The sequence below is a fragment of the Hemicordylus capensis genome, chromosome 3 (assembly GCF_027244095.1).
Source record: "Hemicordylus capensis ecotype Gifberg chromosome 3, rHemCap1.1.pri, whole genome shotgun sequence".
NCBI classification, from domain to species: Eukaryota; Metazoa; Chordata; class Lepidosauria; order Squamata; family Cordylidae; genus Hemicordylus; species Hemicordylus capensis.
In genome coordinates, this window is record NC_069659.1 from 136,482,610 (window position 1) to 136,503,527 (window position 20,918).

The window sequence follows — 20,918 nt, forward strand, 5'->3', positions numbered from 1 at the left end:
ATATTAATGAAAGACGGCCCCATGGCACCGTTCCTATCCTCCCCATTCAGTGTAAACAAAACCACGAGACTCACTCGGTTTTTGAGCCTGATCCAAGCAAAATCGGCTGGAAAGGAAAACATAGGGTTCTGGCACGGACTATTCAAACGACTGCACCTGGAGATCTCAGAGTTATTCAATGAAATCTGTGTTGGATCCTGTCTCTGTGTGTGTGTGTGTGTGTGTGTGTGTGTGTGTGTGTGTGTGTGTGTGTGTGTGTACACACACACACTGGAGGAGAGATGGGAACAGGAGGGGGGTGGGGAAACAGTCTTGATGTTTAGAGTTTAGGTACCATAGCTCTTCAGATCTGTATACTTCACGCTAATGGTTTTTCTAAACCTGCTTAAGATGGTATCTTTTACTCTACAAGCAGGAGCTGGACAGCGTCCTAAATAAATTCTACCAGCCTCCAGCTAATCTCCACATCACGCCAGCGCTGCTGCATACCTTCCTTGCTAGTGAGGATATGTATGCAGTTCGTGCTGTACACTGAAATTCACCTAAGCTGGGTTCTTCTGCGGTGAAATTATGAACAGGAGGGAGGGACAGGGGCGTTATGTTGCACATCTTAATGTAAACACGCCGGTGTATATTTTTACAGAGAGAGAGAGAGAGAGACGCACGCACAACTACACTCTCAAATGTGGAGGGAGCCACATTCTGGATGGTCGTGAGTGGCTCACTAGTAGCGACTGCGCACCACGAACAACACAACAACACAAGCACACAACCATCATTAGCCAAAATGTGTTCCTTGAATGTCCGAATGCTATTATTTCACTGGAAATCCCCGAGGAGTGTTCAATTTGCCCTTGTTTTGGTTGCCACTTTCTCTTTTTTCTTGGTTCACTGAGGTTGCCTCTGTGCAGCGTTTCCGCTTGGTCGCATCTCCCTGCCTCCCTGCCTCCCTCCCTCGCTCGCTCCTTCCTTCCCCCGCCCACCTTAACTCTTTCAGCTGGACTAGCGAGAATAAAATGTTTCGTATAGCCAGGAGCCCAGGACTATTTCCTATTAAATGCCTCTGGATCGTGTATATTTATACACGGTATATCTTAGGGAATCGACGCATTTAGCAGATCAGAAAAGCTGTGGGTGCTGGTTGGTTTTAAATAAAAGGGAAAGCATTGCGAAATAGCATAATTGAAAGGAGACATATGATTAAGAACCTTTTATCAACCTTTCTTCTAAAAGGTAGGTTATTACTGAGGTCTCGAGTGTAGTACACACACACCGGTGGAGGGAGGGAAGGATGGAGAAAGAAAGAAAGAAAGAAAGAAAGAAAGAAAGAAAGAAAGAAAGAAAGAAAGAAAGAAAGAAAGAAAGAGACGCATTGTACTTTTCCTAAGATGCGGGTAACTGGGACAGTAAAACAAAGCAGAGTGGGGCTGGTTGCCTGGAATTAAGGGCTAGCGCTTGCCCATTTCGACTCAGCCGGATGCGAGCTTGTACACCGAGAACTTGGCGGGTTGCTGCTGGTTATAGCATTTTTAGCATCTAAGAAGGCAGATGCAGAAACAGACACATGGAAGAGGAAAACTTTGAAAGAGAGCAGGAGGGCGCTCCTTTTCATTTTAGGTGTGGGCTGAATGAATGCAGGCAGCCTGTGTGCCATGGCTAGTTGCAGATAAGGAGGATTAAGCGCCTATGAGAGGAATCATATGCATGCAAGTAAAATAAGTACAGTATTAGATAGTGGGTTTTCCTCCGTCTCTCCCCCCCACCCCCGCCTTTCCTCCATTCCCCTTTTCTCTCCTTGCACCCCCCACCCCCACCCTCAGTCCCCGCCTCCTCTTCTCAGCTCTGTGCTGGGAGAACTCAGATTTATTCACTGGGCTCCAAGAGTTAAGATGTTGTGGGTAGGGAGGAGGAGAGAGAAAGAGAGGAAGGGATAGAGAAACCAAAGGAGGGGTGATGGGGGGTAGGGCAGTTTTCCAGCATCCACGACACTTTGCCTAAATTAAAAAGCAACCAATCGGAACGGCCGGAAGGGGGGCCTCGTCCAGAGCCAGTCATTCCGGGTCTGCCAATCACTCAGCGGGTAGCCAATCAGCAGGGGCCCTTGCGCTCGACTTCCTTGTATTTGGGAAAGTGTGGTGGTGGTGCGCGCGCTCTCGGCGGAGGGTAAACATTCGACAGTCCCTGCTCTGTGAGGGAGGGACAGAGAGAGAACTGTCAGAGGGAGAGAAAGAGAAAGAGAGGAGGGGGAGGAGGGGAGGAGGAGGAGGAGGCGGCGGCGGCGAGGGAAGAGCAGAGCTGAGCTGCTGTACTCCAGCACCACCAGAGCACGCTTTGCAAGCTTGGCAGCCAACTTCCCCACTGGAGTTAGTGGCTAAAGGATACCATATATGCGCGCACACAATCACACATCTCTCACCGAGGCAATTCCGCCTCCTCCCTCAGACAACAGCTGGATCTTCTTTTCTCTTTTCCCCCCTTTCTTTTTTTCTCCTCTTCCTTTTCTAATTATAGAGCTCTCCGCCAATTTTAAACTTTTCTTGGAGAAAAAAAGGGGTGTTTTTAAACTTGTGTTCTTTTATCATGTGAAAAGAAGAGCTGGGACCCCAAAGGCAAAACAAGAAAAAGAAAAGCAACAAAAATGTCTTCTCCAGACTCTCGCAAGGAGGTTGCCAAAGGACTCTTGTTTCCAAGGGACCCGGGCGCTTCAACTGGAGCTCAACTTTGAGCAATGCATCATCCCCAGCTTCGCCTCCTCCTCCTCCTCCACTGCCGCCTTCACCAGCATCGCCAGAAGTTTTCTTAGGACATAAACAAAACTTGTGCGCTACAGAAAGAGGAGGAAAGGAAATCAAGGAGCCGAGCGGAGCCTGCGAAAACGAGAGAAGAGAGACAGTGTGTGCGTGTATGTGTGTGAGGGGCGAAAGAAAGGAGCCCACACGCACTCATTCACAACATACAAAGCCTTGCAGGAGGAAAAGGGGGGGGGGAGAAGAAAGTTTCTCTGTGGGTGGAAATTTAAAAAAGAAGAAGAAGAAGAAGGAAAACCTCTGAAGGAGAAATATGCCCCTGAGGGAGTGAAGGCAAGCCGAAAGGGGACTTCTTGGGTGACCTCCCCCGCTCCCACCGTTCCCGCTCTTTTCCCATCCCTCTCTCTCTATCTTTGTCTATTTTGTGATGTATTTTTGGCGGCGGAGGCAAGCCCGAACAGGTGAATTGCCTTAGCCGGGCTGAGGGCGAGGAAGAGGCACCCTTTTCGGAGAGCAGCCGGGAGCCCAGGAGGGCGCGCGCGGAGCTCGGTTTGGGGCCCGCCGGCTCGGCGGGCAGGCAGGCAGGGCGAGGATTCGCCTCACCCACGACTTCGCTGCGGCGGCTGGAGTACGAAGTGGAGGGGGGGGGAGCCAGCAGCAGCAGCAGCAGCAGCAGGCAGCGGCGATGGCTACGGCGGCGTCTAACCCTTACCTGCCCAGCAACAGCATCCTGTCGGCGGGCTCGATAGTGCACTCGGACGCGGTGTCCGGCGGGGGGATGCAGCCGGGCAGCGTGGCCGTCACCTCGGTGTCTGGGGGCGGCTACCGGGGCGACCCTTCCTCAGTGAAGATGGTCCAGAGTGACTTCATGCAGGGCGCCATGGCGGCCAGCAACGGCGGCCATATGCTGAGCCATGCCCACCAGTGGGTGACAGCCTTGCCCCACGCCGCAGCCGCTGCCGCTGCCGCCGCCGCCGCCGCCGTGGAAGCCGGCTCGCCGTGGTCCAGCAGCCCGGTGGGCATGACGGGCAGCCCGCAGCAGCAGCAGCAACAGCAGCAGCAGCAGCAACAGCAGCAGCCCGACGTGAAGGGAGGCGGCGGGCGGGACGACCTGCACTCGGGCCCAGCGTTGCACCACCGGCCCCCGCCGCACCTGGGCCCCCCGCACCAGGGCCACTGGGGCGCCACCACGGCCGCCCACCTGCCTTCCATGGCCGGCCAGCAGCAGCAGCAGTCGCTCATCTACTCGCAGCCCGGCGGCTTCACGGTCAACGGCATGCTGAGCCCGCCGCCCGGCAGCCAGAGCCTCGTGCATCCGGGCTTGGTGCGGGGAGACACGCCAGAGCTGAGCGACCACCCGGGCCACCACCACCATCACCACCACCACCCGCACCCGCACCCGCACCACGGCGGCGGCGGAGGGGGAGGCGGCGGCGCGGGGGGCCTCAACAGCCACGACCCGCACTCCGACGAGGACACGCCGACCTCGGACGACCTGGAGCAGTTCGCCAAGCAGTTCAAGCAGCGGCGGATCAAGCTGGGCTTCACGCAGGCCGACGTGGGCTTGGCGCTGGGCACCCTGTACGGCAACGTCTTCTCGCAGACCACCATCTGCCGGTTCGAGGCTCTGCAGCTCAGCTTCAAGAACATGTGCAAACTCAAGCCTTTGTTAAACAAGTGGCTGGAGGAAGCCGACTCGTCCACGGGCAGCCCCACCAGCATCGACAAGATCGCGGCGCAAGGCAGGAAGAGGAAGAAGCGGACCTCCATCGAGGTGAGTGTCAAGGGGGCCTTGGAGAGCCACTTTCTGAAATGCCCCAAGCCCTCCGCCCAGGAGATTACGAACCTAGCGGACAGCCTGCAGCTGGAAAAGGAGGTGGTCAGGGTTTGGTTTTGCAATCGGAGGCAGAAAGAGAAACGGATGACCCCCCCGGGGATCCAGCAGCAGACGCCCGACGATGTCTACTCCCAGGTCGGCAACGTGAATTCCGACACGCCGCCCCCGCACCACGGACTCCAGACGAGCGTGCAGTGAAAAGGCAGTCGTCGACACACAGTGAGAGGGATTAGGAAGAAGGGAGAGAAGAAGAGAGAGAGAGAGAGGCAGAGAGGGAGGCAGGAGAGGGAGGCGGTTTGGGGAAGCCGAGGCGGGGTGGGGGAGGGGAGGGAGAAGGGAGGCAGAGACGCAAACAATAACACAAACACACCACACCAAGTCTGCACCCAGGCTGGCTGGCTGGGTCTGGAGGTTTTGTTTTAAATCCATCTCTGAAATGCTTGGGGTTGTCGATCCCAGCGACAGAAATGCTACCTTACTGTAGTGAGAAAAGAGAAACCAAAATACAGCCGACCCGGATGTTGTTCCCTTTTTTAAAAAAAAACATAACAAAACATAATCTAAATTATGTCCTGTTGTTGTTTTTACTGTTGTTGCCGCGATAAAAGAGCACTCTCTTCTGTACTTCTCTCTCTCCCTTCCATCATCATTCCCTTGCCTCACACACACACACACACACCCGCAGCCGCAGCCCCCCTCCCCCCCCCACACAAACCTTTTAAAAACGATCTGCGATTCATGGAAACTTTTCTATCTTTCTTTCTCTCTTTCTCACTCACACATACTCACATTTTAAAATAAAATTAGTCTGGATAAAGGAAGGAAGCAGGAGCAGCATCCCTAGGAGGTGCTTGCTGCGCTCTAGAACTTAGTTTTTCTTGGCCAAACTGCATTAATTTGGTGCAAGGCAGGAGTCCACTTTGAAAGAAGAAACATTACTCTGCAGGAATGGAGAGGGTCGCTTCCTCTAGGTAGGAGAGAAAGGGAGGGAAATGCACGCAGCACTAAAAGCAAGCAGATCGGGTAGGAAAGCAAATATATATTATATATATCAAGAAAAAGAGAGAGAAAGAGAGCGAGGAGGAGGAAAAAAGAAAAGAAGAAAGACTGACCCTGAAAAGAAAGGGGGGTGGAGGGAGGGACTGCTACCCCACAGAAAAAAATGCAGGGCGAGGTTGTTGGTCCTTAAAGTCGGAGCTCTGTAGAAGGATTTTGCATGAATTAAGGCTAACAGCGACATAAAGGGAATAATTCAGGGTTGTCAAAGTTATGTTCCTGATGGCTGCCAATCATCCTGGAAGATTAATTAAAAAAAGTTCACGGCTAATATTTTTTTTATTAATATTTTTTATTTTTTATTTCTGGACTAATTCAGATAAAGGGATTTTAAAAGGACTGGGCATCTGCAGCTGCACTTATCTGAACTTCTCTCCTAAATCCGTTGCCAACTTGATTGAATGGGTGCTGTGGATGTGATTATATAACACTGCCATTTCCTCGCAGTGTTTTTGGTAGGTTTTAATAAACAGACTTTTCAAAAAAAAAAAAAAGACGGCAATAGAGAAATGTTTAGATCCGTTGTTGATCTAAAAAAATTTGCTTTATATTTTCATTAAATGACTTCTTTTAATATTTTATTCAGAATACCTATGAACTGCTGCAAAACGGTAATTTATTTTTCCCCAGATCTTGTATTACGTGTTTTTTTCAGACGAGCACAAATTTAAAAAATGAAATGGAAAAAAAATACGGACAGCTATTAGGTAATAAGGGTATCTTTTGATGTGATAATTTGATTGTAATTTAATTTGAGTAGTGATTCCGTAAGAGCTGATTGAGAAAATAAATTTGTTAGAATGAAATAGTCTTTGTCTGATGCATACAAAAATTGTGTCGAGTAAGTTTTCTTAAGAAAATACTGAACCCCTTGTATATGATAGAATCAAAGATAGAGCCAACCTGGTTTCCATAACCTATTTATGGTATTTTTCGGGGGCGGGGGGAGAATGCCCTCTCCACTACTACTGGTCAGATTAGCCTTTTAGAAGTCGGTCCACTCCTTAAAAATCCATATATAGTTTCGCAGCATGTTTGGATCAATGTATTGAAGGTGTTTAATGGAATGATCAAACAAGACCTTAGTACAGAAGGCCATTGTTTTACTCCTTATTTAAGATACAACTTTTACCTAGTAGATATCTTGTACCAGGTGAGCGGTCATCATTTCAACAGTTTGGTGTCTTCTTTTTTTCACTCTTTCCAAAATACAATGCATAGGATATCGTTATAAAGACTGTATATTATTTTGATACATTTTATCTGTGTGTAATTTTTATTTATCTTTATAATTTAATAAATGATACTTCTAAATATATATGTCTATACACAAAGAGAAAAAAGTGCTCAGAGTTTTAGCTAGGGTTCTGATAGTTTACAGTTGTTCTTTTAGATATGTGCAGGATGTGAGTTGGGTGCACGTATTAAGAGAGTTTTCTCTCTCTTTTCTACATTAGCCATATCTTTTTATAACAATTGTGAATGTTGATTATATTAAGGATGTCAGTAGATGCACTAAAAGTAGGCTACCACAACTGTGTTATTGTTACAGTCATGGAAAAGATATAGAAAAAGAAGGGTCAGGGGACGTTAAGCCCACATTCTCCATGTTGTGGTACCCAGATACCTAGTTACACACGTCCCTAAGGAAAGACAGAAGATTCTGATGATTCGTATAAGATTTCAATAGACTGTTATCTCCTTTTCTTTTACTCGATGCGGTGTTGTGATAGTCGTTTAGATCTAGGAAGCAGCATTAATTCCTTCCCAGTAGGTCTCTGTTAGTTTTAAATCAGTCAAGGCCAACCAGATAGTTGCGTCCAACAAATAGATTGTTTTCCGTTCAGATCCTAGTGCAATCGTGTTGATTGGTTTTCCGTTCAGATCCTAGTGCAATCGTGTTGATCCCCCCCAAACTGGGACGGGGGGCGGGGTAAGGGGGAAGATTAGTAAAGAATTTCATTTATTTTAGATGTTCCGGGCCCGGAGTCACAATTTTTGTAACCTGTTTTTCTTTAACTAGAAAGGGGGGGGGGCGGGGGAGAGACTCTATCCATCTCATTGCATGCAAGGGAAATAAGAAAATAGGTTACCCAATATGGAGTCCATGAAGTTGGCTGCTTTTATGTGGTAGATACTATTAGCACGTGAGATGGAATCCTATTTTTCACACTAAACGAAGGAGGTGGGAGTGGGAAGGATTTCTCAGGGAAAAAAGAGTCTGTCTTAGTGGTTGTTTGATTGCTGGGTTTGGATGACAACAAAGGGCTAATAGTAAGCTATTAAGAGGCAACCTTTGCGGTTCGTTTTTGGGTCAGTCACTTTTGGAAGCCAGTATTTGCAAAATGTGCCCATCTCTGTGTTGTTATGATGCACAAAGGTGATCCCACCAAGGTGACCCCCCCCACCTTCTCCAGATCGAATCCTCTGAGTGTATGCAAGAGTTTCAGGGTTTACAAATCTAAGGCAGCAGAAATGAGAGGCTTGAGATAAGGATTATATTGTTATAACATGTAAATAACGAAAATAATGTTCTATATCACCAGATCTAATGACCCTGAATATTGTATTCACTTATAATACCAGTGTTCTGTGATTGGTAACTCAGTCATCCTTCCTAACTGAAAAGGGGGGGGGGGGAGGCATTTTACAGTCTGAGTAATTCCGAGGTGTGATATCTTATATTCCCTTTTCAACAGCCTTTCCCTAGTCCCCCATCCAGCCACCCAGCCACCCACCCTCCTCCCCTGTTGCCTGGTTGACTTCTCATCACCATCTCAGCCAAATCTCTAGCCAATAAATAATTTCCAAGTGTATTTAAAGTAGTCACTTCACTGCTGTTGACACCTCATTTTTCGGAATTTAAGGTAGAACCTCCAGCTTGCATTTAAATCACAGCGGTTCATCTCCCCCCCCCTTTTTTTTAAAATGAGATGCCTATGCTTCAATGTAGTGAGTGGCGTTTGCATATTGCAATGGTTGAAACTTGTTTTGTATGAACGATTTTCCATGGAACCTTTAGAAAGCAATGGGTTCCCATATGAAATGCAGTATATACTATTGATAGTTTTATCAATAATTGTGATATTTTCCATAATTTTAACAATTACGTTTGTTTTTTTAAATTATATATTTGTAAAATATTTATCCTGTCGAAAGCAACAATATATTGTTGTATTTATTCGTTTATTTTTGTAATAAATAATCAACATCTTCAAGCTAAAGACACAATGACACTTCTATATCCGTATAGATATATATACATAGATATCTCTACCTTTTAAGACGCAGGTATATCTGCATATAAAGAGCGGAAATCTGTGCCCGGCAGCTTTTAGAGATAAAGCCGGAGCTCTTCGGCCGCGTGTAGTTGAGTTTGCATAGAGTTCCAGCCGGGGTGATTAATCAAACGCTCAAATGGATGCAACAAGTCTTGGCCCTGGCTGCAGGCTTTGAATTAATTATTTAGGATATGGACCAGATTTCAGAAGTCCTAGCCTTTGGCTCTTTCAAGGAAATTGGTCTACAGTGGCAAAATGGAAGGCTGAAAGACACCGAAAGGGGAGGGGGCGGCTGAGAAGGAGAGGTGTACAAATATTTGCCTTTGCCTTTGGAAATGCTTAAATCATGGGTGCAAGTTTCCGTTAACACGAGGATGATCTTGGTGCTGTTGGTGTCCCAGCTTCAGGAAGAAGTGAGGGTGACTGACAGGCAGTCTTCAGCTAGCCGCCTTCTGAAAGCTTGACCCAGAGTGACATCAACTACCTTCTTCTCGCCTGCCAGATTAACGAATGCAGGATGGGAGGGGGGGGGGGAGAGAGAGAGAGAGAGAGAGAGAGAGAGAGAGAGAGGTGTGTGTGTGTGTGAGAGAGGGGGGGGGCTTCCAATGACACACAGTCCACAGCTCCCTTAAAGTCCACCCATGGCCAAACTCCATTGATTCCTAATAGGTGTGGGTTGCACATCCCTCTGCGGAAGTTTGAGGGAGACAGATCCCCAAAGGTCGCTGCACTTCCCAGTGGCAAGCAACAGGAGTCTAACCGCAGGTAGGGGCTGCGGGACTTTGCTCCTTGAGGGACCAGGTACAGCCCTTACCGCCGGCCACTTGCCTTCGCCCCTACCTGATGGGCATGCCAGTGACGTCATGGTGCCTAGTTCTATATCCAGCCCAGGGCTTGAGGCCAATGGGAATCCGAATGGGTGTAGCGGCTTCCCTTAATCTTCAGCCTGGTCTCTTTGTTATCCTGGGAAGGGAAGGAAGGAATGAAGGGTCGAAGTATTAGTCTTTTTTTTTTTTCTGGAATCATTAATCCCAGGCATTCTTACAAGGGAGTCAATTCCTTTGAACGCTATGGGATTTTCTTTCTAGTAAATATGCTAAGGTGCCGACTGTAAGGGTTGTTTTAAACCCGATCCATGTACCAGTTGAGGCTGAGCATTTAGGATGAATTTTATCATGTTGAAATTAAAATCTAAATACTCCTGTCTTTCTCAAGATGTTTCTGGCAGACTGAAGCTAGGGGTGGTGGTGGTGATAGATGGTTATTGTTCATTGTTGGGGGACGGGGGTTCTGTTACTCGAAATCACTTAAATGGCACTGGTTGTCCGTTAATATACTTGAACCACCCTTTTGTACTCCCAATAGGGCAGGTCAAAGTGTAGTGAAAGGTCAGGTATTTTCACTCTCTCGGTGCCAGGTTATAGGTGGCGAAAGAGCTTTTAGTGCTTGTCGCCTGGGTGGTACTTACTTTGGATTCTTTAATCCGGAGTCCAGGGTCTTGAACTTGTCTCCCAGCTTGCATCCCTTCACTCTACCATTTTCTGTGCCAGTTCTCACGCTCTGCCTTGAGATTAGAGTTCAGCGCGGTCACAGGGCCAAGCACTAACTTCTTTTTCAAAAATAATATAAAGACCCTTTAGGCCACGCACACACACACACACACACACACGGTGAAAATATCCCAGAAGAGAAATAGGAGTGAGGAGTGGGAGAGAAAAAACCATCAGCAGGCTGAGCCCTGTGTGGCTAGGTGGACCTTGGCGCACGCTGAGCAAGGAAGGGGGTGGGACTGGGAACTGCGTGCGACGAGGGATGGAGGCCAAGAGATGCTCGGGATGCAGCCTGGACTTAGACTGGGCGCCTGGCTGCTGCTGCTGCTCCTACAGGGGTGGGAAGAAAGGAAGTTCCGTCTCACAAGCTGCTGGTGGGCAGTGAGAGAAGGTCCTGAAAGGGGTCGAGAGAACCGAGGTGGGGTGGGAGGTGATTTGTCGTCCCTGCTGCTTTCTGGCCGGCCAGAAGTGGCAGCTGCTGCTTAACCCACAAGCTCCTTTCCTCGTGGCGGCCATTCACCCAAACGTAGGATCCTTTCTCAAAGATTTAAATTTCGCGGATGAATTACCATACACGGGTTGCCTAGCAACCAAATTGAAGCCGGGCTAAGAATATGCAAGGGTGTTTTTTGTGGTGGGGTTTTTTTTTTGTATTCTCATTAATAAAAGAGCCACTCTGACACAGCAACCTGACTTTGGATCACTGCAACTTCTGTAAAAGCCATCGGAGAATACAGGCTGGCTCCTCCATTTAATTACAGATCAGAATGGCTTTGAATTGGATGTTTTTGTTAAATTATCCTCCTAAAAAGCCTGTGTGTGTGTGTGTGTGTGTGTGTGTGAGAGAGAGAGAGAGAGAGAGAGAGAGAGAGAGAGAGAGAGATGTTTGTTTGGTTGTTTTTTTAAAGGCTTTTCCAGAAGAGTTGCAAACTGCTTTGTTGAAAGGGAGTGGATTCTCCTGGTTGAAATAAACTGGGACTTTAACTTGGGGTGGGGGGCAAGTCTTCAGAATCCCTTTTCTCAGTGTCTCGGTGTTTTACTCTCTGATATCAGAAGTCAGTATACTATTTGTGAACCCAGGAAATAAGTAGCAGGTGATCTAGGGAATCCTATAAGGCAGTCCTTAACTGAAAAGAGTTCGCAATAGCCACAAATATGCAGAAATTGGGATTTCCCGAGAGTTTAGAGATTTTGTTTTGTATCATTGAATACTTGCTTGTTTCAATAAGTCCTTGTAATGTCTTGATTCAGGTTTTTTTTAAAACAATGCGCATTGCAATACCATCATTTCCCTTTTCCATTCATATGAGTATTCGTACTTTCTCTAAAAGCTCTAGATTTATTTTTCAACTTTCAACTTTTCTGCAACTTTACAGGGGCAATCAATGTAAACTAGAGCCACCCCCTTTGCAAAGAATGATATAGATCGGGCCTTTGAAAATTTCCAGAGGCATGTAACCTGTCCCTGGTTTCCTTTTATTTTATAAAGGGAAGCTTAGTTTACTTCAGGGTTCTTTGGCAAATACACCTTCAAAGCCAAAGACAATCACCAATACACCGCAAGATAAACCTGCTTCTGGCACAGGGCCGTCATAAAGTAGGAGGAAAGTTGATGGATTCCAGGAATGTATTTTCTGTTGTTCTCCAAAGGGGATTGATCCAGGAACGTTTGCTCCTATCTCTCTCTGTGCTGAAGTTTGCTGGTGGGACAGGGATCCTGATAAGAGAAGGCGGGGGTAGGAAATGTAAGGTCCAGGAAATTCAGTCATTTTGCCCCCCTTTGCGATAGTGAAATCATGACTAAGTAGGAGAAATCGTGGAGTCACAACCAAGACCTAGAGTTTTAAGGAATTCCACAGGAGCTCTAACGCAAAGGTTTTAATCAAAGTGCATTGCTTGAGAGAAAGCCCCACTTATCTAAGGGCGGGGGGAGCCTTCTTTCAAGCGTTTCCAGTGCAAGCGCAAACAAAATTTTCCGCCTTCTTACTCCCCTAGTAGGTTGGGACTCTGAACCAGAAAGTCCACGTTTTCCGAAACTGCTCCTTCGCTGGAGATATATCCATCTTTGGATATATAAAACAGCTAAAATCTGGAGCCAGCTCCAGAATGAGCTGATTGTGTTTATAGCATTAAATACAATTATTAGATTTGGGCCGCTATCCTGCACCCAGTCCTGCATCCTGCCGTGGAAAGGAAGCAGCCAGACCGTGAGCAGGGTTGCAGCTTTCGACCACAGTGGGATGGTTCCTAAATGCAGGAAACACAGGACACCGCCTCATGTATGTGACGGGTGGAGTGCGTGCCTGTGTGTACGTACATGGAGGTGGCCCTGTCATTGCACTGATGCACATTCAGACAACCTTTTCCTTTTGCGTGTATACACACACGGGGGGAAGGTTGTCTGAATGTGTATCAGCGCAAGGCCACGGAGTTTGCACGAGTGATGCCACAAGCCCTGGCTTCACCTCCAATATCTGATTTATTGACTCGGATGGATCCTTTTAAAGGGTCCTTTTAGCCAACAACCCAACAATGACGAATTTGGAAACCAACCCATCGATACAGAGCTTGAAGCGAAGCCGCAGATTCGCGCTGCGGGATTTCGTCTTGCCGTCCACCTTAGGCAGTCTGCTCCTCCTCTGTAGTCCGGGGCTCCCACGGCTGTCCGGTGTGTGTGTATGGGTGCGCAGTGTGTTGAAGGTCCAGCCAAAGTTCATCCTCAGCATTCGTTTCTCTGGAGAAGGAGGAGGGGAAGGGGGGGGGGCTCTACGAAGAAACGGCCTGAAGCCAGCAGAGCGTTTCTTCTCGCCCACTCTTAAACCAGGTGCAAGGTTTGGGTGAGGGCTACCCAGAGCAGAACTATTTTCGAAAAGCGACCGGAGCTGTCGCTGTAACCCGTGCCTAGGACTCACCTTTGCGATGGCAATGGGAGAATTCAACAGGGAAGCCAGCCGGGTGCGGGACCGCAGAGCTGCTATATTTACGTGCCCCAAACCGACAGGCAAACAACTTGGGCTGCGAGCACGTTCTCTGTCTACAGTAGCTTTTTTGTGATTCGTCTGGGAAGTGGTGGCGACTGCTGCGGCCGCTGCCCGCGGGTCCACAGGCCTCCTCCTTCCTCCGTGTTTGCTCAGGAGCTCCACGCCTCGACTCCAGCGGGAGTATGAAAGGCAACGAGGTGTGTGGGAGGGGGCAGGGCAGGGGCGGAGGGGCTCGCATCGGGCCCAGTGGCTTTCGCTCTAGACCAGTTCCGGCGATAAGGACAGGTTCCAGTTATTTGTTTGTGCTTTTCAAGTTCAAAGCGTTTCTTTCCTCTGTGAGAATCGTAGGGACCCAAGCCAACATCGTGCCAGGAGATCCTGAGACAAGGGGACACAACGCACTGGGAAGCTCTCCTGCGCAAGCCTCCCTGAAATGAACCGAACCTGTGCCATTGTGCATTTCAGTGAAAGTTGCGCAGGAAACTTTCCCGGTGGATTGTGCCCCGCTGGGGGATATAATCTAGATCCGATTAGAACCAATGGCAACACTCCCCGTAGATTTTAGGGGTCTGGAATCCATTCCCTGCACCCGCGATTTCCAACGCAGCGGAAGGAAGTGCCACTGAATTCAACAGCATACATTCCCTACAGTGTTTAGGACAAGTTTTCGTTTTGTTTGGTGTTCTTAGTAAATTATACTTTGAAACCTTTCCCTCTGTAAGTGACAGGTGTTCGGGAAATGGAGAAAGGGTAAAAGCAGTGAGAACTGGTGGCCCTTTATGATTGGTTCCCAAACCAGCGGGGAATGTTCCCAGAAAGGCAGGGAGAAATTAAATCTTTGTATGAATAGGGGAGAGGGAGAATTGTACTGAGGTGAGGGGCGGGGGTGGGACACACGTCCCTTCGGGAGTCCTTCAAAGAGGCAGCCCAGGGACTGATTTGGGACGTTTTAAAAGCTGAAATTCTACCTATTCTTGCCTGGGGTCCACTGAGCTGAGTAGAACCTACTTCTGAGTAACCACGTAGAGCCAGGATGCTCCATAGCGAACAGTTATTTGAGTCCAGGATTTCAGACAGGTCTGTTGAGTTTCCTGCTTGTACCCACAAACACGCACTCGCTTGTGCCTCTGCCTACTTGCTCTTCTTAGCTCCACATCTATCCTTTTGCCACTCAAGCGATATATTCTGGTGTGGGTGGGGGCGGCAGAGATAGGAAGGAAGACAGGCATGCACCAGGCTTTTCTTAAATCTTTACATTTAATCCATAGGGTTAAGTCTCGCGCCTATGAAATGAAGCACGCGTAGAACTGGAAACAGCGAAGAAGAAGGCGGAGAGAGGGAGAAGAGCTTAAATAGCACTGGTACTTGGAAAGGAGAAAGAAATAATAAATATATCCATCATTTTCAGCATTATCATAATTGTAATTAAGGCTGCAACCCTATGTGCACTTGGGAGAGTGAGCCCCCAATGAAATCCAAGGGACTTGCTCTGAGTAAACATGCACAGGATTGGCCGTTAGCGAAATAGTTTGGAAGACAGCTATTTGTCTAATATTTTTATTATTCATGACCGATATAAGGCCATCCACAAGCTTGGTGCTGTAGAAAGAACGAGGACCAGTCCTAGCTCCGAGAGGCTTACAATTTAGATATTGACCCCAGGGGGAAACAACAGTACAGAGGAAGGAGGGGGAAACGGAGGCAAAGGGCCTGGTTATCAGCGGTTGCCATATGAGATAGGCACACATGAAATGTAATATTGGCTTCTCCACTCTCTTTCCTTCTCATTTTTTAAAAAAGAAAGTTGAGAACTCATTTTGGGCTGTATATTTGGGAGCTAAGGGATATCTCTCTAATGGTTTGAATGGTCCAAAGCATCCTATTCTATGTAGGCCACCAGAAACTGTAGGACCCAAGTGTGGCTCGTGTGTGTGTGTTGTTTTCAACAGACAAATGGATCAGGTTAAAACCTCGGGAGCGGAATCCCTGGACACGTGCACAGTTTAACTTTGACTCAAGTTTCTCGCTTCGTTCTTCCACATTGCAGCAAAATATTGAGCCTCCAGCTTCTCATCTTCCCCGGAAATGTTCCCCAGGCAGCTGAACATTGTGGACTCCAGCTCGCCAAGGTGGTGTGCCTATCCTAGCCGGTTCCAAGCTCCAGCCTAAACCTCCAATTTGACCACGTCAGACAGGAGCATCTCGCAAAGTTTTGTAGCAGGCGTGTTCATCTTCGGACGCCAACGGCGTCCAGGGGAGGGGGACAAATCCCAGAGGGCCAGAACTGCAGCAGACGCACACGCGTGACACGCATCAAATCCTGTGTGGCCCTGAAAGACGAAGAGATGTACTGTGGGATGTACACTTCGGAGGAAGTGGAACTCGTTCTGTAGAGAGTTACCACCTGTTTGTTCAAGCCGTTGGGAAGAAAGCCGCGGAGTGGTGTGAAAGACTTGAAGGTTGAGGTCCTCCTACGTAGACATTAAAATCATAGAACTGCCTGCAGACCGCGATTGCAGCCCCCATAGGAAACCAGTAATTTCTTTCGTCGCCAGGCTTAACATTTGAGGCTTTGTGATGGAAGTTACGCGTGACTTCAGAGCCAGGCGACGAGGCTTTGGGTGAACAACTCCTTCTAGGCAGGGGAGTGTAGATATAATTGAAGGGGGGGGGGACAAATGGCCCTGGGGGCGGGGGGCAGTGGTTGGGAAACAGCCCGCTCTTTGCTCTCCACTCCCGCCATGCCAAGCATAGATATATTAGCATAGCCGGAAGAAGGCCACGCTGAGAATGTTCTGTTTTTCACCCTGTCCATATAGTTCTTCTGCAGCAAAGATGGGGAGGTCATGGATAAAGCAGGGAGCCCAGGGGCCCCTCTTGACTTCTTGTCCCAGCCAGGCCCCCTTCAGCTTTGCTACACCAAGGTTCTAGGGAAAGAGCTTCTCTCCAGAGCTAGGGCTGGGGTATTTTGTCATTCGTGGTCTGCGGCTACTTTTTGGAGGGCACATGGCAGCTCAGAGTCTGGTCCCGGCTTGGTAAACCGCAGGACCTTGCCTTGGATGTCTATTCTCTCCCCACCTCCCATTTTCCAAAGCGACTGGGAAACGGATCGAGGGGGCTGTTCAGTGGCGGTACCAGAAAAAGGGGGGAGGGCATTTTTGGCCCCGCAAACTGTGTTTCACATGTTAGATTTCTGAAACAGAATCACTTTTCTAGGGGCTTTTATAAATCTCTAAATCTAAATGGTCTTCCCAATCGGCCAAAGTGGGGAAGCGGAGTAGTTGAAGGTGTGTGTTGGCCGGAAGAGATCTGCCTTTGCCTGTCTTGCTGTCTCGGAAAACCTAGAGAGCCCTCTCTCCAAAAGGGCGCAGACGGGGAAAGCTTGAGGAGCAATTCCTCACTTATTTTTTGTTTTGGGGGAGAGAGGAAAGGCAGATTTGGAGAGGACGAAAATATGTTTGGGGGGGAGTTCAGTGACGTAAGAGGGACCACTTCTCAAGTGCTTAGGGGGGATCTGCCCCACTGGACAGACACCCCCCACCCCCTCGGCTTTCTTCTTCAGCCAGTTCGGTGGAAAGAGGTCACCAGGCAGACAAGCAGCCGCCTTGGAGACGAAAGCTATGGGAAGCAGCTGTGGAGAGGGGAGCCATCAGCGCCTGGGTTATATGATGACCCTCCATATAGGTAGACACTGAACCTATCGAACTCAAGGAGGACTGCAGTTCTTTGCTCACGTATCTGTGAATAAGTCCTATTACACTCAGAGAGACTTCTGAGTAAATACGGCCTGCAAGGGTGGGTTGGCTCGGGACATCGCCCACCCCACCCCCCTACTATTTGACCTGGCAGGAAGTCGTCCCCCCCAAGTCAATCCAATGGGACTTTCCCTCCTCCTCCCTCCATGGCGCTTAAGTCAGGTTTAGAGATGCTCAGCTTTCACGCTCGCTCGCTTTCTGCACTTGCCCTACCCTGCGATTCTTCCAGGCAAAAGGATTCCCCCAGCAAAGTTTCTGGCACTATGTAAGAAGGACGGCAGAAGAGGCCTCTCTCTCTGGAGCACATCCCGCCAAGACCTGTGTGGGCTCCTCTGTTTTTGCAATGGTTCCAGGCCAGAGTCCAGCCTTGCGAGGTTGGCTCTTTGCACTGACTGGGATCTGTCAGCACGAGTGGTTTTCTTCCAAGGCAACCCGCTTGGTCTTCTGGAAAGATCCATCTTATTAAACGGCCCCCAGTCCTCCACTAAAGCCATCTGTGGACGGAGTAGAAGCTGGTTTCTCTGCCTTGCTGCTTGCCCTAAGCCTTAGCGACCTTTGGAAGAGAAGATTCTGGGGTGCTCCAGTGGGAGACAGGACAGAAGACCCAGAAAAAGACAACCTAGAAGTGAAACGCTGGGGAGGGGAGGGAGGGGATGTGATCGCTGGCACCAGCAGAGGAAAAGCCTCTTGATCACAAGTCCTGTCGGACAGGCGCCTACACAGGCGTTGTTTTGCTTCTGAGGAAGTGATACGAAGTAACTAGCACTTCCCACCGGTTGTCTGCACTGTGGACTGGAATCCTCACTCCACCCAGAAGACGGGATGCGTTGAAACAGTGCAGAAATGGCATCTCCTCTCAGCCAGTCTTTGTCTGTCTGGATTGCAAGTATGAAAGGGGGATTTCCGTCAAGTGTGTGAAGAGGGAACCCATGGAGGACAAGAGTTCTTGAGCACTCCGCCAGCATTTCTTGCCACAGGCAAAGCTAGAGGGGCTGCGCCTTCCTGGCTGGCAGCTCTACAGAATCGAAAGAAACTGTTCTTGTTCTGCCCCATCAGTAGATCTCCTGTAAGCCATCGCGTATCTCGCTGAAAGAGGACTCCCAACATTTGGCCTAAAATCCTAGAGGAGGGGGGGAGGTCTCTGTCCGGACTGTTCCCCTGAGAAAGCTTCCATGCCACTCTGCAACACTTCGCCTCAAAGCCAGCGGAATACGCTGCCCAGACTCCAATGGGCAAAAGGGACAGGCAGCCTCAACTATGGTTGCTTTCCTCAAGAAAGGTCCACCCCTTTCCCCTCAAGAAATGAAAACCACCCCCACACCTCCCCATGTCCCATTTGGGCCCTCTCGGCTTGCTGTTGGTGTGAGCCACTGAACTCCTGTGAGAACAGAGCCCTCCAGTTCCATCCAAGCCGGCGGCGAGAGGATTGCCTTTGGTTGCAGTGGGAGATGGACGAGCTCGCTCTTATACCTAGCAGGGGCGATGTTGAAAGACGGGTCGGCCAGAGGGAGGGGGCGGCCCTGGCTGCTGCTCTCCCCTTTGTCCTTAGGTGTGGCCGCAGAATCGTCGTCCTGCCTTCATCCTGGTCGCTTCCGTTTTGTTGCTGTTATTGTTGTTTGAATGATGAGTGGCAATTCCATCTTCCCGAATCTTTGGGTCTCTGATGAAATGCTTATTGGTCTGAACAATCATGCAAATGAAATGCCCCCTCCCCCACCCCCGCCCCCCGGTCGAATAAAAACGAAAGATTATTTTTTTTAAAAAAATGAACAAATTTGATTTTATTTAAAGCAGGCTGCACTCATGTACACTTGCTCAGCCCAAGAAACGCCGCGGGTCTCTTCCTCTCGAACAGAAAGCCGCAAACGTCTAGAAGGCCGTTTATGCATTCACCCCAAGCAGCTGTCAGTACAGGTATATGTTTCATACCTGCCTTCATTTAAAAAGTGGACCTGGGCACAGGCCCCCTCAAATCCAGGGTACAAATAAGAAGTGGAATGCGGTATACCTGCCTTCAACACAACTTCTGAGTAACTACCGCTGTTCAGATCTGTACCTGCGCACACTGTGCACTCCTCTGAGTATTGAACATGAGGTGTAACTAGGGCTCAGGTCTCCTCAAGCACACCCACCGCAAAGAGGGTCTTGAAGACGAGGCCTCTTCTGAAGCAATGTCCCTTACCCAGCGCTGGGAAAAGAGCATGCCGCCCCCCTCAAATGGAAGTGCCATTTCCCAAGGTTGGCTCCAATAAGACTCACTCTCCGCGCTGTGCCACGCGGCTTCTTCGTGTGTTTGTGTTTGGAATTGAATTGGGGGTGGGGGTGGGTGGGGAGAGAGAGTACTGCTCTGTAAGATGTAGCTTCTCTTGCGAGGGGGCCACCATGCTACCATTGTCACCGGTGGCAAAATGGTGTTGCCTTGTAACGGGTCTGGAGTTTAGACTGCAACCCAAAACAGCATCTCCTAACAGTGTTTGGAGGCCCTTAAAGCAGTGCAATGCACCCTTGCTAGGGAGTCAGTCTATTTAACCCAATGGAACTTATTCCAATTGACGGATGCAAAGGATGGGCCCACTCCCAGGTCAAGTTTCCTGCTCCAAATGGACCATACCATTCCTTTCTGACATGCACCCCCCTTACTCTCTCTTCTCTCCTCGTGCCCCCCTCCAAATCTTGTGGCTGGTTCTCTGGCCACCCACAAAGCGTTTGGAATGAGTTGGTTCCAAAGTGCCACTGGACTCCGTCCATATCAGATACTACAAAACGTTACGTTTCGTAAAAGACCTTTTTGACCTGGACCAGTCTCTTGCTTTCTCTCCCTTCTTCTCCGAAAGGGAAGATTTATTTTTGCGAGGTGTTTAAATGAATGAATGAATGAATGAATGAATAAATATCTCTGGTTACATAGTTTTCCAGTATCAAAACATTTTCCAAGTATGTGTGGAAGGAGGGTGGGGGCGGGGGGAACCTAATAAGTTTGGTCGGAACGGAGCGGGAAGGGACCGGTTACTCAAGAAACAGAAACGCTTGTTTGATTCTTGGCCTCCTCCTTTGAAGTCTCTCCAAAGCAGAACCGGGGGCGGGTAGATTCTAGTTTTATAAGGACCAGCTACACCATCTAAACACCTCGATGAAATGGATCTTCTTGGGGGAGTGCGGAGAGAATTCTGTCCCAAATGTTCTAGGCAATCTAGATGTCTTCCTACAGGAACGCGTTGTCATGCAATTGTACAACCAGCCTCTCTAATCTGTGATGGGTGCCAGCTAGTTGTGTTCCTTCCTAGGCTGCTTTGGAAGGTGAACATATCTGGAAGGATTCAAGCCAACAAGACAATACAAGGCTTAATAGCTAATCCCCCCAACACGGTTAATAGCTAGATATGTTGATATTTGGTATAGTGCTGTATTTCGGAAGTGGCTTGATTTTAAGGCCCCTGCGTTAGATTGCGGTCCTTTGCGTCTTAAACCCATTACTTGGAAGCCCGTGTCACGGACTGCAGAGTCTCACTTCCAAATAATGTGCTTAAGAGACCGTGTTACCAAGGGGAGGGTCAGTGGGACAGAGAGATACCTTTTACAGTTTGAAGGTGTGCCTGCGTGTGTGTGTGAGAGAGAGATGATGTTGGTGTATTAGATGGATGGATGGATCAATAGATATGAAAACAGTATAACCCACTCACATCAGAAGCGCTGTTCTCTCACATTTCTCTT

General features: G+C 48.8%; 1 protein-coding gene across 3 annotated transcripts in view; it reads left to right on the plus strand.

Annotated features, from left to right (window-relative positions):
* The first annotated feature begins 2,114 nt into the window (after window positions 1-2,114).
* Window positions 2,115-20,918, plus strand: part of POU3F3 (POU class 3 homeobox 3) — a 110,229-nt gene continuing 91,425 nt past the window's right edge. For 2 of the 3 annotated variants that reach the window (XR_008319270.1, XR_008319271.1), the window contains exon 1: window positions 2,115-6,095. Coding sequence is in view for 1 of the 3 variants with exons in the window: in XM_053308523.1 (XP_053164498.1) it covers window positions 3,433-4,782 (1,350 nt within the window). In the remaining 2 variants the exon portion in view is untranslated. Of the gene's footprint in view, window positions 6,447-20,918 lie in introns of those variants that run through there. The other variant, XM_053308523.1, reaches the window with a different exon arrangement.